This window comes from Chiloscyllium plagiosum, unplaced genomic scaffold (genome assembly GCF_037043375.1).
Source record: "Chiloscyllium plagiosum isolate Xiang-an unplaced genomic scaffold, Cpla_swu_hap1 HiC_scaffold_8, whole genome shotgun sequence".
Taxonomy (NCBI): Eukaryota; Metazoa; Chordata; class Chondrichthyes; order Orectolobiformes; family Hemiscylliidae; genus Chiloscyllium; species Chiloscyllium plagiosum.
Genome location: NW_028270146.1, coordinates 5652081 through 5666136, shown reverse-complemented (window position 1 = coordinate 5666136; position 14056 = coordinate 5652081). Strand labels below are relative to the sequence as shown.

Below are 14056 nucleotides of genomic sequence, written 5' to 3'. Positions count from 1 at the left end.
TGGGGCTGGGCTCCAATAGCTCTATTACAGACCCAGCCCCACCCACAGACTCCCAAATAAATCCTCCCCCAAAACACAAGACAGTTCTGGTCTACCTCAGTGTCCAGATGGCTCCAGGAGTCCCGTACTTGGTCCAGTCTTTGAGTGACACTGGTTGGTGTTTCTGGGACACTGTTCGCTATCATCCCGGGAACTGTCTGTCGCAGCATTCCCAACTCCGTCTCCTTCACCTTCAGGCTCTTACCGAGTTCCTAGAGACACAGTGAGATTTCCATCAAATGCCAGCTTCCACATACACGATACTGTATGTATCTGTTATTCTGTAAATAAATCACCCTGAACCCCTCGATTAGATTCCACTCTGTAACTCACTCCCGGGTATCTGTTATTCTATACATAAATCCACCCTGAACCCCTCGATTAGATTCCACTCTGTAACTCACTCCCGGGTATCTGTTATTCTATACATAAATCCACCCGAACCCCTCGATTAGATTCCAGTCTGTAATTCACTCCCAGGGTAAGTGTTATTCTGTATATAAACCACCCCGAACCCCTCGATTAAATTCCAGTCTGTAACTCACTCCCGGGTATCTGTTATTCTGTGTATAAACCACCCTGAACCCCTCGATTAGATTCCAGTTTGTAACTCACTCCCGGGTATTTGTTAGTCTGTATATAAATCCACCCGAACCCCTCGATTAGATTCCAGTCTGTAATTCACTCCCGGGGTATCTGTTATTCTGTATATAAACCAACCCGAACCCCTCGATTAGATTCCAGCCTGTAACTCAGTCCCGGGTATCTGTTATTCTGTGTATAAACCACCCTGAACCCCTCGATTAGATTCCAGTCTGTAACTCCCTCCCGGGTATCTGTTATTCTGTATATAATCCTGAACCCCTCGATTAGATTCCAGTCTGTAACTCCCTCCCGGGTATCTGATATTCTGTGTATAAACCACCCCGAACCCCTCGATTAGATTCCAGTCTGTAACTCTCTCCCGGGTATCTGTTATTCTGTATATAAACCACCCTGAACCCCTCGATTAGATTCCAGTCTGTAACTCTCTCCCGGGTATCTGTTATTCTGTATATAAACCACCCCGAACCCCTCGATTAAATTCCAGTCTGTAACTCACTCCCGGGTATCTGTTATTCTGTCTTTCAACCACCCCGAACCCCTGTATTAGATTCCAGTCTGTAACTCACTCCCAGGTATCTGTTATTCTGTATATAAACCACCCCGAACCCCTCGATTAGATTCCAGTCTGTAATTCACTCCCGGGTATCTGTTATTCTGTATATAAACCACCCCGAACCCCTCGATTTAGATCCCAGTCTATAACTCACGGCCAGGTATCTGTTATTCTGTATATAAACCACCCCGAACCCCTCGATTAGATCCCAGTCTATAACTCACGGCCAGGTATCTGTTATTCTGTATATAAACCACCCCGAACCCCTCGATTAGATTCCAGTCTGTAACTCCCTCCCGGGTATCTGTTATTCTGTATATAAACCACCCCGAACCCCTCGATTAGATTCCAGTCTGTAACTCCCTCCCGGGTGTCTGTTATTCTGTATATAAACCACCCCGAACCCCTCGATTAGATTCCAGGCTGTAACTCACGGCCAGGTATCTGTTATTCTGTATATAAACCACCCCGAACCCCTCGATTAAATTCCAGTCTGTAATTCTCTCCCGGGTATCTGTTATTCTGTATATAAACCACCCCGAACCCCTCGATTAGATTCCAGTCTGTAACTCCCTCCCGGGTATCTGTTATTCTGTATATAAACCACCCTGAAGCCCTCGATTAGATTCCAGTCTGTAATTCACTCCCGGGGTATTTGATATTCTGTATATAAACCACCCCGAACCCCTCGATTAGATTCCAGTCTGTAACTCCCTCCCAGGTATCTGTTATTCTGTATATAAACCACCCTGAAGCCCTCGATTAGATTCCAGTCTGTAACTCACTCCCGGGTGTCTGTTATTCTGTATATAAACCACCCTGAACCCCTCGATTAGATTCCAGTCTGTAACTCACTCCCGGGTGTCTGTTATTCTGTATATAAACCACTCCGAACACCTCGATTAGATTCCAGTCTGTAATTCACTCCCGGGATATTTGATATTCTGGATATAAACCACCCCGAACCTCTCAATTAAATTCCAGTCTGTAACTCCCTCTCGGGTATCTGTTATTCTGTATATAAACCACCCTGAACCCCTCGATTAGATTCCAGTCTGTAACTCACTCCCGGGTGTCTGTTATTCTGTATATAAACCACCCCGAACCCCTCGATTAGATTCCAGTCTGTAACTCCCTCCCGTGTATCTGTTATTCTGTATATAAAACATCCTGAACCCCTCGATTAGATTCCAGTCTGTAACTCCCTCCCGGGTGTCTGTTATTCTGTATATAAACCACCCTGAACCCCTCGATTAGATTCCAGTCTGTAACCCCCTCCCGGGGTAACTGTTATTCTGTATATAAACCACCCCGAACCCCTCGATTAGATTCCAGTCGGTAACTCACTCCCGGGTTTTCTGATATTCTGTATATAAACCACCCCGAACCCCTCAATTAGATTCCAGTCTGTAACTCCCTCCCGGGTATCTGTTATTCTGTATATAAACCACCCTGAAGCCCTCGATTAGATTCCAGTCTGTAACTCCCTCCCGGGTGTCTGTTATTCTGTATATAAACCACCCCGAACCCCTCGATTAGATTCCAGTCTGTAACTCCCTCCTGGGTATCTGTTATTCTGTATATAAACCACCTTGAACCCCTCGATTAGATTCCAGTCTGTAACTCCCTCCCGGGTATCTGTTATTCTGTATATAAACCAACCCGAACCCCTCGATTAAATTCCAGCCTGTAACTCACTCCCGGGTATCTGTTATTCTGTGTATAAACCACCCTGAACCCCTCCATTAGATTCCAGTCTGTAACTCCCTCCCGGGTATCTGTTATTCTGTATATAATCCTGAACCCCTCGATTAGATTCCAGTCTGTAACTCCCTCCCGGGTATCTGATATTCTGTGTATAAACCACCACGAACCCCTCGATTAGATTCCAGTCTGTAACTCTCTCCCGGGTATCTGTTATTCTGTATATAAACCACACTGAACCCCTCGATTAAATTCCAGTCTGTAATTCACTCCCGGGTATCTGTTATTCTGTCTATAAACCACCCCGAACCCCTGTATTAGATTCCAGTCTGTAACTCACTCCCAGGTATCTGTTATTCTGTATATAAACCACCCCGAACCCCTCGATTAGATTCCAGTCTGTAATTCACTCCCGGGGTATCTGTTATTCTGTATATAAACCACCCCGAATCCCTCGATTAGATTCCAGTCTGTAACTCCCTCCCGGGTATCTGTTATTCTGTATATAAACCACCCCAAACCCCTCGATTAGATTCCAGTCTATAACTCACGGCCAGGTATCTGTTATTCTGTATATAAACCACCCCGAACCCCTCGATTAAATTCCAGTCTGTAATTCTCTCCCGGGTATCTGTTATTCTGTATATAAACCACCCCGAACCCCTCGATTAGATTCCAGTCTGTAACTCCCTCCCGGGTATCTGTTATTCTGTATATAAACCACACTGAACGCCTCGATTAGATTCCAGTCTGTAATTCACTCCCGGGGTATTTGATATTCTGTACATAAACCACCCCGAACCCCTCGATTAGATTCCAGTCTGTAACTCCCTCCCAGGTATCTGTTATTCTGTATATAAACCACCCTGAAGCCCTCGATTAGATTCCAGTCTGTAACTCACTCCCGGGTGTCTGTTATTCTGTATATAAACCACCCCGAACCCCTCGATTAGATTCCAGTCTGTAACTCCCTCCCGGGTGTCTGTTATTCTGTATATAAACCACCCCGAACCCCTCGATTAGATTCCAGTCTGTAACTCTCTCCCGGGTGTCTGTTATTCTGTATATAAACCACCCTGAACCCCTCGATTAGATTCCAGTCTGTAACTCACTCCCGGGTATCTGTTATTCCGTATATAAACCACCCTGAACGCCTCGATTAGATTCCAGTCTGTAACTCACTCCCGGGTGTCTGTTATTCTGTATATAAACCACCCTGAAGCCCTCGATTAGATTCCAGTCTGTAACTCACTCCCGGGTGTCTGTTATTCTGTATATAAACCACCCCGAACACCTCGATTAGATTCCAGTCTGTAATTCACTCCCGGGGTATTTGATATTCTGTATATAAACCACCCCGAACCTCTCAATTAAATTCCAGTCTGTAACTCCCTCCCGGGTGTCTGTTATTCTGTATATAAACCACCCTGAAGCCCTCGATTAGATTCCAGTCTGTAACTCCCTCCCGGGTGTCTGTTATTCTGTATATAAACCACCCCGAACCCCTCGATTAGATTCCAGTCTGTAACTCCCTCCCGGGTGTCTGTTATTCTGTATATAAACCACCCCGAACCCCTTGATTAGATTCCAGTCTGTAACTCTCTCCCGGGTATCTGTTATTCTGTATATAAACCACCCTGAACCCCTTGATTAGATTCCAGTCTGTAACTCACTCCCGGGTATCTGTTATTCTGTATATAAACCACCCCGAACCCCTCAATTAGATACCAGTCTGTAACTCACTCCCGGGTATCTGTTATTCTGTATATAAACCACCCTGAACCCCTCGATTAAATTCCAGTCTGTAACTCACTCCCGGGTATCTGTTATTCTGTATATAAACCACCCCGAACCCCTCAATTAGATACCAGTCTGTAACTCACTCCCGGGTATCTGTTATTCTGTATATAAACCACCCTGAACCCCTCGATTAGATTCCAGTCTGTAACTCCCTCCCGGGTATCTGTTATTCTGTATATAAACCACCCCGAACCCCTCGATTAGATTCCAGTCTGTAACTCCCTCCCGGGTGTCTGTTATTCTGTATATAAACCACCCCGAACCCCTCGATAAGATTCCAGTCTGTAACTCCCTCCCGGGTATCTGTTATTCTGTATATAAACCACCCCGAACACCTCGATTAGATTCCAGTCTGTAATTCTCTCCCGGGTGTCTGTTATTCTGTATATAAACCACCCCGAACCCCTCGATTAGATTCCAGTCTGTAACTCACTCCCGGGTGTCTGTTATTCTGTATATAAACCACCCCGAACCCCTCGATAAGATTCCAGTCTGTAACTCCCTCCCGGGTATCTGTTATTCTGTATATAAACCACCCCGAACACCTCGATTAGATTCCAGTCTGTAATTCTCTCCCGGGTGTCTGTTATTCTGTATATAAACCACCCCGAACCCCTCGATTAGATTCCAGTCTGTAACTCACTCCCGGGTGTCTGTTATTCTGTATATAAACCACCCCGAACACCTCGATTAGATTCCAGTCTGTAATTCACTCCCGGGGTATTTGATATTCTGTATATAAACCACCCCGAACCTCTCAATTAAATTCCAGTCTGTAACCCCCTCCCGGGGTATCTGTTATTCTGTATATAAAACATCCTGAACCCCTCAATTAGATTCCAGTCTGTAACTCCCTCCCGTGTATCTGTTATTCTGTATATAAACCACCCCGAACCCCTCAATTAGATTCCAGTCTGTAACTCCCTCCCGTGTATCTGTTATTCTGTATATAAAACATCCTGAACCCCTCGATTAGATTCCAGTCTGTAACTCACTCCCGGGTATCTGTTATTCTGTATATAAACCACCCTGAACCCCTCGATTAGATTCCAGTCTGTAACCCCCTCCCGGGGTATCTGTTATTCTGTATATAAACCACCCTGAACCCCTCGATTAGATTCCAGTCGGTAACTCACTCCCGGGTTTTCTGATATTCTGTATATAAACCACCCCGAACCCCTCGATTAGATTCCAGTCTGTAACTCCCTCCCGGGTATCTGTTATTCTGTATATAAACCACCCCGAACACCTCGATTAGATTCCAGTCTGTAACTCCCTCCCGGGTGTCTGTTATTCTGTATATAAACTACCCTGAACCCCTCGATTAGATTCCAGTCTGTAACTCCCTCCCGGGTGTCTGTTATTCTGTATATAAACCACCCCAAACCCCTCGATTAGATTCCAGTCTGTAACTCACTCCCGGGTGTCTGTTATTCTGTATATAAACCACCCCGAACCCCTCGATTAGATTCCAGCCTGTCACTCCCTCCCAGGATATCTGATATTCTGTATATAAACCCCATGGACCTCCTTGATTAGATTCCAAATGAACAAGACACCCTCATGGTTAGTTGTTGGGACTAGGTTAATGTATTCATTTGAATATAGTGAAACAGTGAGGAGGTGACAGAGGACAAGCCTAACGAACGTATTTGCAGCTGAAGTTGAAAGGAACACCTGAGAGGGTGACTGATCAGAGTGCTCTGGTTGGAGTCGGAATCTCCGTTACCTGGCAGTCAGTCAGTGCCTTTCCTATTGCTGTCTGGCTGCAGGCTTCCCGATCCTTCCTGAGACGGTCCCGTTGCACATCGAGCCAACTACTCAGGGACATCACATTGCGGTCGCATTCTGTCCACGATTCCAGCTGTGTCTCCAACAGCAGGATCTGCAGCAGAATCGGGAGGATACAAATCAGACACAAGGTCATACAACAGAAACCCATCACTCTGCCCAGCACCCCGACATGAATGACACGGTCTAACCAGACCGATGAGGAAGCTTCACTGATTGCTTCAGGCTGATGTTTGGGAGTTCGGGCGATTCCAGTTTGAACTGTGACAAGACCGTTCCTTTCACAAGGTTATAGAAAAGTACAGCACAGAACAGGCCCTTCGGCCCACGATGTTGTGCCAAGCTTTAGTCCTAATGTAAAATATAGTAACTTAACCCACACACCCCTCAACTCACTGCTGTCCATGTGCATGTCCAGCAGTCACTTAAATGACCCCAATGACTTCACTTCCACCACCACTGCTGGCAACGCATTCCATGCATTCACAACTCTCAGTGTAAAGAACCTACCTCTGATGTCTCCTTTATACCTTCCTCCTAATATCTTCAAACTATGACTTCTCGTACCAGTCAATCCTGCCCTGGGGAAAAGTCTCTGGCTATTGACTCTATCTATTCCTCTCATTATTTTGTACACCTCGATCAGATCTCCTCTCTTCCTCCTCTCCAGAGAGAAAAGTCTGAGCTTATTCAACCTCTCTTCATAAGGCAAGCCCTGCAGTCCAGGCAGCATCCTGGTAAACCTTCTTTGCACCCTTTCCAAAACCTTTCCTGTAGTAGGGTGACCAGAACTGGACACAATATTCCAAGTGTGGTCTTACCAGGGTCTTGTAGAGCTGCAGCAAAACCTCGCGGCTCTTAAACTCAATCCCCCTGTTAATGAAAGCCAAAACACCATGTGCTTTCTTAACAATCCTATCCACTTGGGTGGCAACTTTGAGGGATCTATGTACTCGCACACCCAGATCCCTCTGTTCCTCCACACTGCCAAGAATCCTGTCTTTAATCCTATATTCAGCATTCAAGTTCAACCTTCCAAAATGCAACACCTCACATTTATCCAGGTTGAACTCCACCTGCCATTTCTCAGCCCAGCTCTGCATCCTGTCTATGTCGTGCAGCAGCCTGCAGTAGCCCTCGATACTATCAACGGCACCTCCAACCTTAGTGTCATCTGCAAATTTACTAACCCACCCCTCAACCTCCTCATCCAAGTCATTTATAAAAACTACAAAGAGCAGAGGCCCAAGAACAGAGCCCTGCAGGACCCCACTCAACACTGACCTCCAGGCAGAATACTTTCCATCTACAACCACTCTCTGCCTTCTATCAGTCAGCCAATTCTGAATCTAGACAGCCAAATCTCCCTGTATTCCATACTTCCTGACATTATGAATAACCTCACCGTAGGGAACCTTATCAAATGTCTTGCTGAAGTCCATAAACACCGAGTCCACTGCTCGACCTTCATCGACCTGTCTCATTACCTCCTCAAAGAACTCAATAAGATTTGTGAGGCATGACCTGCCCCTCACAAAGCCATGCTGACTGCCTTTAATCACGCTATGCTTTTCCAAATAGTCATAATTCTTTTCAAAACTTTGCTGACCACAGACATAAGACTGACAAGGTTATGTTGTCCTTGGCCTTTTTTATCAAGCGGGGTCATAAAGGCAGGTGATCCGATATGTCTGGGCTTATTGTCTTGAAGAAGCTTTTAAGTTTTAAAAACAAAACAATGATAGGGGAGTGACCAGTTCTCCTAGTTCAGGGTCTGGTTTGGTTTTAGCAGTCAGGCTGTTTTGCAGCTATGGTCAGATCGTAGCTGGGAACCCAGAGGCGCTGCTGGACCCATAGAACCAGCTCCACACTGATCCTCACTCTCTGTCTGCAATCTCTCCAGGAAGAACCTGGGTTTGGTTTTACCTTGTTGCCAAGAGGGTGATTCTGGGATGTTGCAGGGATTTGGATTAGCTCTTGGTTAAGCTGTGTCTTCAGAAAGGTTATGTTATTCTATATTCTGCTGTCTTTTGTTCATGTGAAAATAAATTCCATTTTATTTAAAACTGAACGGTTGGGCCAGCTGCATCACTCCCGGAATACCTGCGTTACACCTGATTAAAACAATTAGCAAAGTTATGGTCCGACTTACTTTCTTGAAATGTTTTGAAGGGGTCTACCCTGGTTAATCTCAGAACACACTGCAATTCCCACACTCTCTGCTTAACCAGGTCTGAGACACACAGACACACACCCACCGACACACACTCATACACCCACCGACACACATACCCATCAACACACACACACCCACCCAGACACACATACCCATCGACACACAGACACACACACCCACCGACACAGACACACACACCCATCGACACACAGACACACACCCACCGACACACACCCACTGACACACACCCCCACCCACCCACCGACACACATACCCATCGACATACACACACACACACACCCACCGACACACACACACAGACACACACCTTCCTGCTCAGAACTTGGGTCAGTTTCTGCCACTGAAAATTCAGAGCGCCCAGACTCTCCGCAAACTCTGTCCTCTCGTAACGATCACCCTCCACGTCCTGACTGCTCATCTGAAGCACCGACTGATTCACAAAATCCACCATCAGCTGCCGGCAGTTCACCTCCAGCTGGTAACCCTACAGAGGGGAGAAGAGATAATCAGTGCACAGAGAACGCCCTGATCCTGACTAACCATCAGAACTTGCCCATCCCAGTGTCAACAACCTCACTGTCACCCCGACCTCCATAAGACACAGAAGCAGAAATTAGGCCATTCAGCCCATCGGGATTGCTCTGCCATTCAAACATGGCTGATAGGTTTCTCAACCTCATTCTCCCATTTTCTCCCCATAACCCTAGATCCCCTGGATACTCAAGAACCTATCTATCTCAGTCTTAAACATGCTCCATGATCTGGTCTCCAGACTTCTGTAGCAATGAATTCCATAGGTTCATCACTCTCTGGCAGAAGCCCCCCCCCCCCCCACCACCGTCCCCATCTCCCACCGTCTGCCTCCCTGTCACCCCAAACCCCACCCATTCACCTGCCCTGCTCCTACCTCCCAACCACCCTGTTCCCCACCCCAACCTCTCACTGGGTCAGAATCCTGGCAACCCCTCCCTCCCAAAGGGCAACATGGGTCTACCTACAGCAGATGGATTGCACCTCACCCCCACCTTCCCAAGGGGCAACTAGGGACGGGCAATAAATACTGGCCCATCCACGGATACCCAAGATCTGGGAGTAGGCAAAAAAATTAACGAAAAGCCCACATTGTTTGGGTTGCCTACTCTCCCAGTATCCTCACTCCTAACAAGGGACAAGCCAGTCAGCCATAGACCCAGCCCTCTCTAGAGGTCTGTTCATATCTCTCACTCACTGGGTCTGCCTCCCTCGGCAAATCCCCTGCACGGGAGTGTGGGCGCTGCATGGCCATGTCGGAGATTCCATCATTAATGTTGTTGAAGCACAGCTGGCCCCTCAGTGCACCCCCACTCCCTCACCCTGAACTACACCCCGACTCCCTCACCCTGAACTACACCCCGACTCCCTCACCCTGAACTACACCCCGACTCCCTCACCCTGAACTACACCCCGACTCCCTCACCCTGTACTACACCCCGACTCCCTCACCCTGTACTACACCCCGACTCCCTCACCCTGTACTACACCCCGACTCCCTCACCCTGTACTACACCCCCACTCCCTCACCCTGTACTACACCCTCACTCCCTCACCCTGTACTAGACCCCCACTCCCTCACCCTGTACTACACCCTCACTCCCTCACCCTGTACTACACCCCGACTCCCTCACCCTGTACTACACCCCGACTCCCTCACCCTGTACTACACCCTCACTCCCTCACCCTGTACTACACCCTCACTCCCTCACCCTGTACTACACCCCCACTCCCTCACCCTGTACTACACCCTCACTCCCTCACCCTGTACTACACCCCGACTCCCTCACCCTGTACTACACCCCCACTCCCTCACCCTGTACTACACCCTCACTCCCTCACCCTGTACTACACCCTCACTCCCTCACCCTGTACTACACCCCGACTCCCTCACCCTGTACTACACCCCGACTCCCTCACCCTGTACTACACCCCGACTCCCTCACCCTGTACTACACCCTCACTCCCTCACCCTGTACTACACCCCGACTCCCTCACCCTGTACTACACCCCGACTCCCTCACCCTGAACTACACCCCCACTCCCTCACCCTGTACTACACCCCGACTCCCTCACCCTGTACTACACCCCGACTCCCTCACCCTGTACTACACCCCGACTCCCTCACCCTGTACTACACCCCGACTCCCTCACCCTGTACTACACCCCGACTCCCTCACCCTGTATTACACCCCGACTCCCTCACCCTGTACTACACCCCGACTCCCTCACCCAGTATTACACCCCGACTCCCTCACCCTGTACTACACCCTCACTCCCTCACCGTGTACTACACCCCGACTCCCTCACCCTGTACTACACCCCGACTCCCTCACCCTGTACTACACCCCGACTCCCTCACCCTGTACTACACCCTCACTCCCTCACCGTGTACTACACCCCGACTCCCTCACCCTGTACTACACCCCGACTCCCTCACCCTGTACTACACCCCGACTCCCTCACCCTGTACTACACCCCGACTCCCTCACCCTGTACTACACCCCGACTCGCTCACCGTGTACTACACCCCGACTCCCTCACCCTGTATTACACCCCGACTCCCTCACCCTGTATTACACCCCGACTCCCTCACCCTGTACTACACCCCGACTCCCTCACCCTGTACTACACCCCGACTCCCTCACCCTGTACTACACCCCGACTCCCTCACCCTGTACTACACCCCGACTCCCTCACCCTGTACTACACCCCGACTCCCTCACCCTGTACTACACCCCGACTCCCTCACCGTGTACTACACCCCGACTCCCTCACCGTGTACTACACCCCGACTCCCTCACCCTGTACTACACCCCGGCTCCCTCACCCTGTACTACACCCCGACTCCCTCACCCTGTACTACACCCCGACTCCCTCACCCTGTACTACACCCCGACTCCCTCACCCTGCACTACACCCCGACTCCCTCACCCTGTACTACACCCCGACTCCCTCACTCTGTACTACACCCCGACTCCCTCACCCTGTACTACACCCCGACTCCCTCACCCTGTACTACACCCCGACTCCCTCACCCTGTACTACACCCCGACTCCCTCACCCTGTACTACACCCCGACTCCCTCACCCTGTACTACACCCCGACTCCCTCACCCTGTACGACACCCCGACCCCCTCACCCTGTACTACACCCCGACTCCCTCACCCTGTACTACACCCCGACCCCCTCACCCTGTACTACACTCCGACTCCCTCACCCTGTACTACACCCCGACTCCCTCACCCTGTACTACACCCTCACTCCCTCACCCTGTACTACACCCCGACTCCCTCACCCTGTACTACACCCCGACTCCCTCACCCTGTACTACACCCCGACTCCCTCACCCTGTACTACACCCCGACTCCCTCACCGTGTACTACACCCCGACTCCCTCACCCTGTACTACACCCCGACTCCCTCACCCTGTACTACACCCCGACTCCCTCACCCTGTACTACACCCCGACTCCCTCACCCTGTACTACACCCCGACTCCCTCACCCTGTACTACACCCCGACTCCCTCACCCTGTACTACACCGCGACTCCCTCACCCTGTACTACACCCCCACTCCCTCACCCTGTACTACACCCCGACTCCCTCACCCTGTACTACACCCCGACTCCCTCACCCTGTACTACACCCCGACTCCCTCACCCTGTACTACACCCCGACTCCCTCACCGTGTACTACACCCCGACTCCCTCACCCTGTACTACACCCCGACCCCCTCACCGTGTACTACACCCCGACTCCCACACCCTGTACTACACCCCGACTCCCTCACCCTGTACTACACCCCGACTCCCTCACACTGTACTATACCCCGACTCGCTCACCCAGTATTACACCCCGACTCCCTCACCCTGTACTACACCGCGACTCCCTCACCCTGTACTACACCCCCACTCCCTCACCCTGTACTACACCCCGACTCCCTCACCCTGTACTACACCCCGACTCCCTCACCCTGTACTACACCCCGACCCCCTCACCGTGTACTACACCCCGACTCCCTCACCCTGTACTACACCCCGACTCCCTCACCCTGTACTACACCCAACTCCCTCACCCTGTACTACACCCAACTCCCTCACCCTGTACTACACCCCGACTCCCTCACCCTGTACTACACCCCGACCCCCTCACCGTGTACTACACCCCGACTCCCACACCCTGTATTACACCCCGACTCCCTCACCCTGTACTACACCCCGACTCCCTCACCCTGTACTACACCCCGACTCCCTCACCCTGTACTACACCCCGACGCCCTCACCCTGTACTACACCCCGACTCCCTCACCCTGTACTACACCCCGACCCCCTCACCGTGTACTACACCCCGACTCCCACACCCTGTACTACACCCCGACTCCCTCACCCTGTACTACACCCCGACTCCCTCACACTGTACTACACCCCGACTCGCTCACCCAGTATTACACCCCGACTCCCTCAGCCTGTACTACACCCCGACCCCCTCACCCTGTACTACACCCCGACTCCCTCACCCTGTACTACACCCCGACTCCCTCACTCTGTACTACACCCCGACTCCCTCACCCTGTACTACACCCCGACTCCCTCACCCTGTACTACACCGCGACTCCCTCACCCTGTACTACACCCCCACTCCCTCACCCTGTACTACACCCCGACTCCCTCACCCTGTACTACACCCCGACTCCCTCACCCTGTATTACACCCCGACTCCCTCACCCTGTACTACACCCCGACTCCCTCACCCTGTACTACACCCCGACTCCCTCACCCTGTACTACACCGCGACTCCCTCACCCTGTACTACACCCCCACTCCCTCACCCTGTACTACACCCCGACCCCCTCACCCTGTACTACACCCCGACTCCCACACCCTGTATTACACCCCGACTCCCTCACTCTGTACTACACCCCGACTCCCTCACCCTGTACTACACCCCGACTCCCTCACCCTGTACTACACCCCGACTCCCTCACCCTGTACTACACCCCGACTCCCACACCCTGTACTACACCCCGACTCCCTCACCATGTACTACACCCCGACCCCCTCACCGTGTACTACACCCCGACGCCCTCACCCTGTACTACACCCCGACGCCCTCACCCTGTACTACACCCCGACTCCCTCACCCTGTACTACACCCCGACTCCCTCACCCTGTACTACACCCCGACTCCCTCACCCTGTACTACACCCCGACTCCCTCACCCTGTACTACACCCCGACTCCCTCACCCTGTACTACACCCCGACTCGCTCACCGTGTACTACACCCTCACTCCCTCACCCTGTACTACACCCAACTCCCTCACCCTGTACTACACC

The 14056-nt window shown here is 50.8% G+C and overlaps 1 protein-coding gene across 1 annotated transcript in view; it reads right to left on the bottom strand.

Moving 5' to 3' along the window:
• LOC122547709 (uncharacterized) overlaps positions 1 to 14056 on the bottom strand; it is a 609753-nt gene that overhangs the window by 183859 nt on the left and 411838 nt on the right. The window contains exons 65-67 of the mRNA XM_087989511.1: positions 8998 to 9174; positions 6432 to 6587; positions 96 to 251 (exon numbers count right to left, since the gene is read on the bottom strand). Of these exons, the coding sequence (XP_087845637.1) occupies positions 96 to 251; positions 6432 to 6587; positions 8998 to 9174 (489 nt within the window). The remainder of the gene's footprint in view (positions 1 to 95; positions 252 to 6431; positions 6588 to 8997; positions 9175 to 14056) is intronic.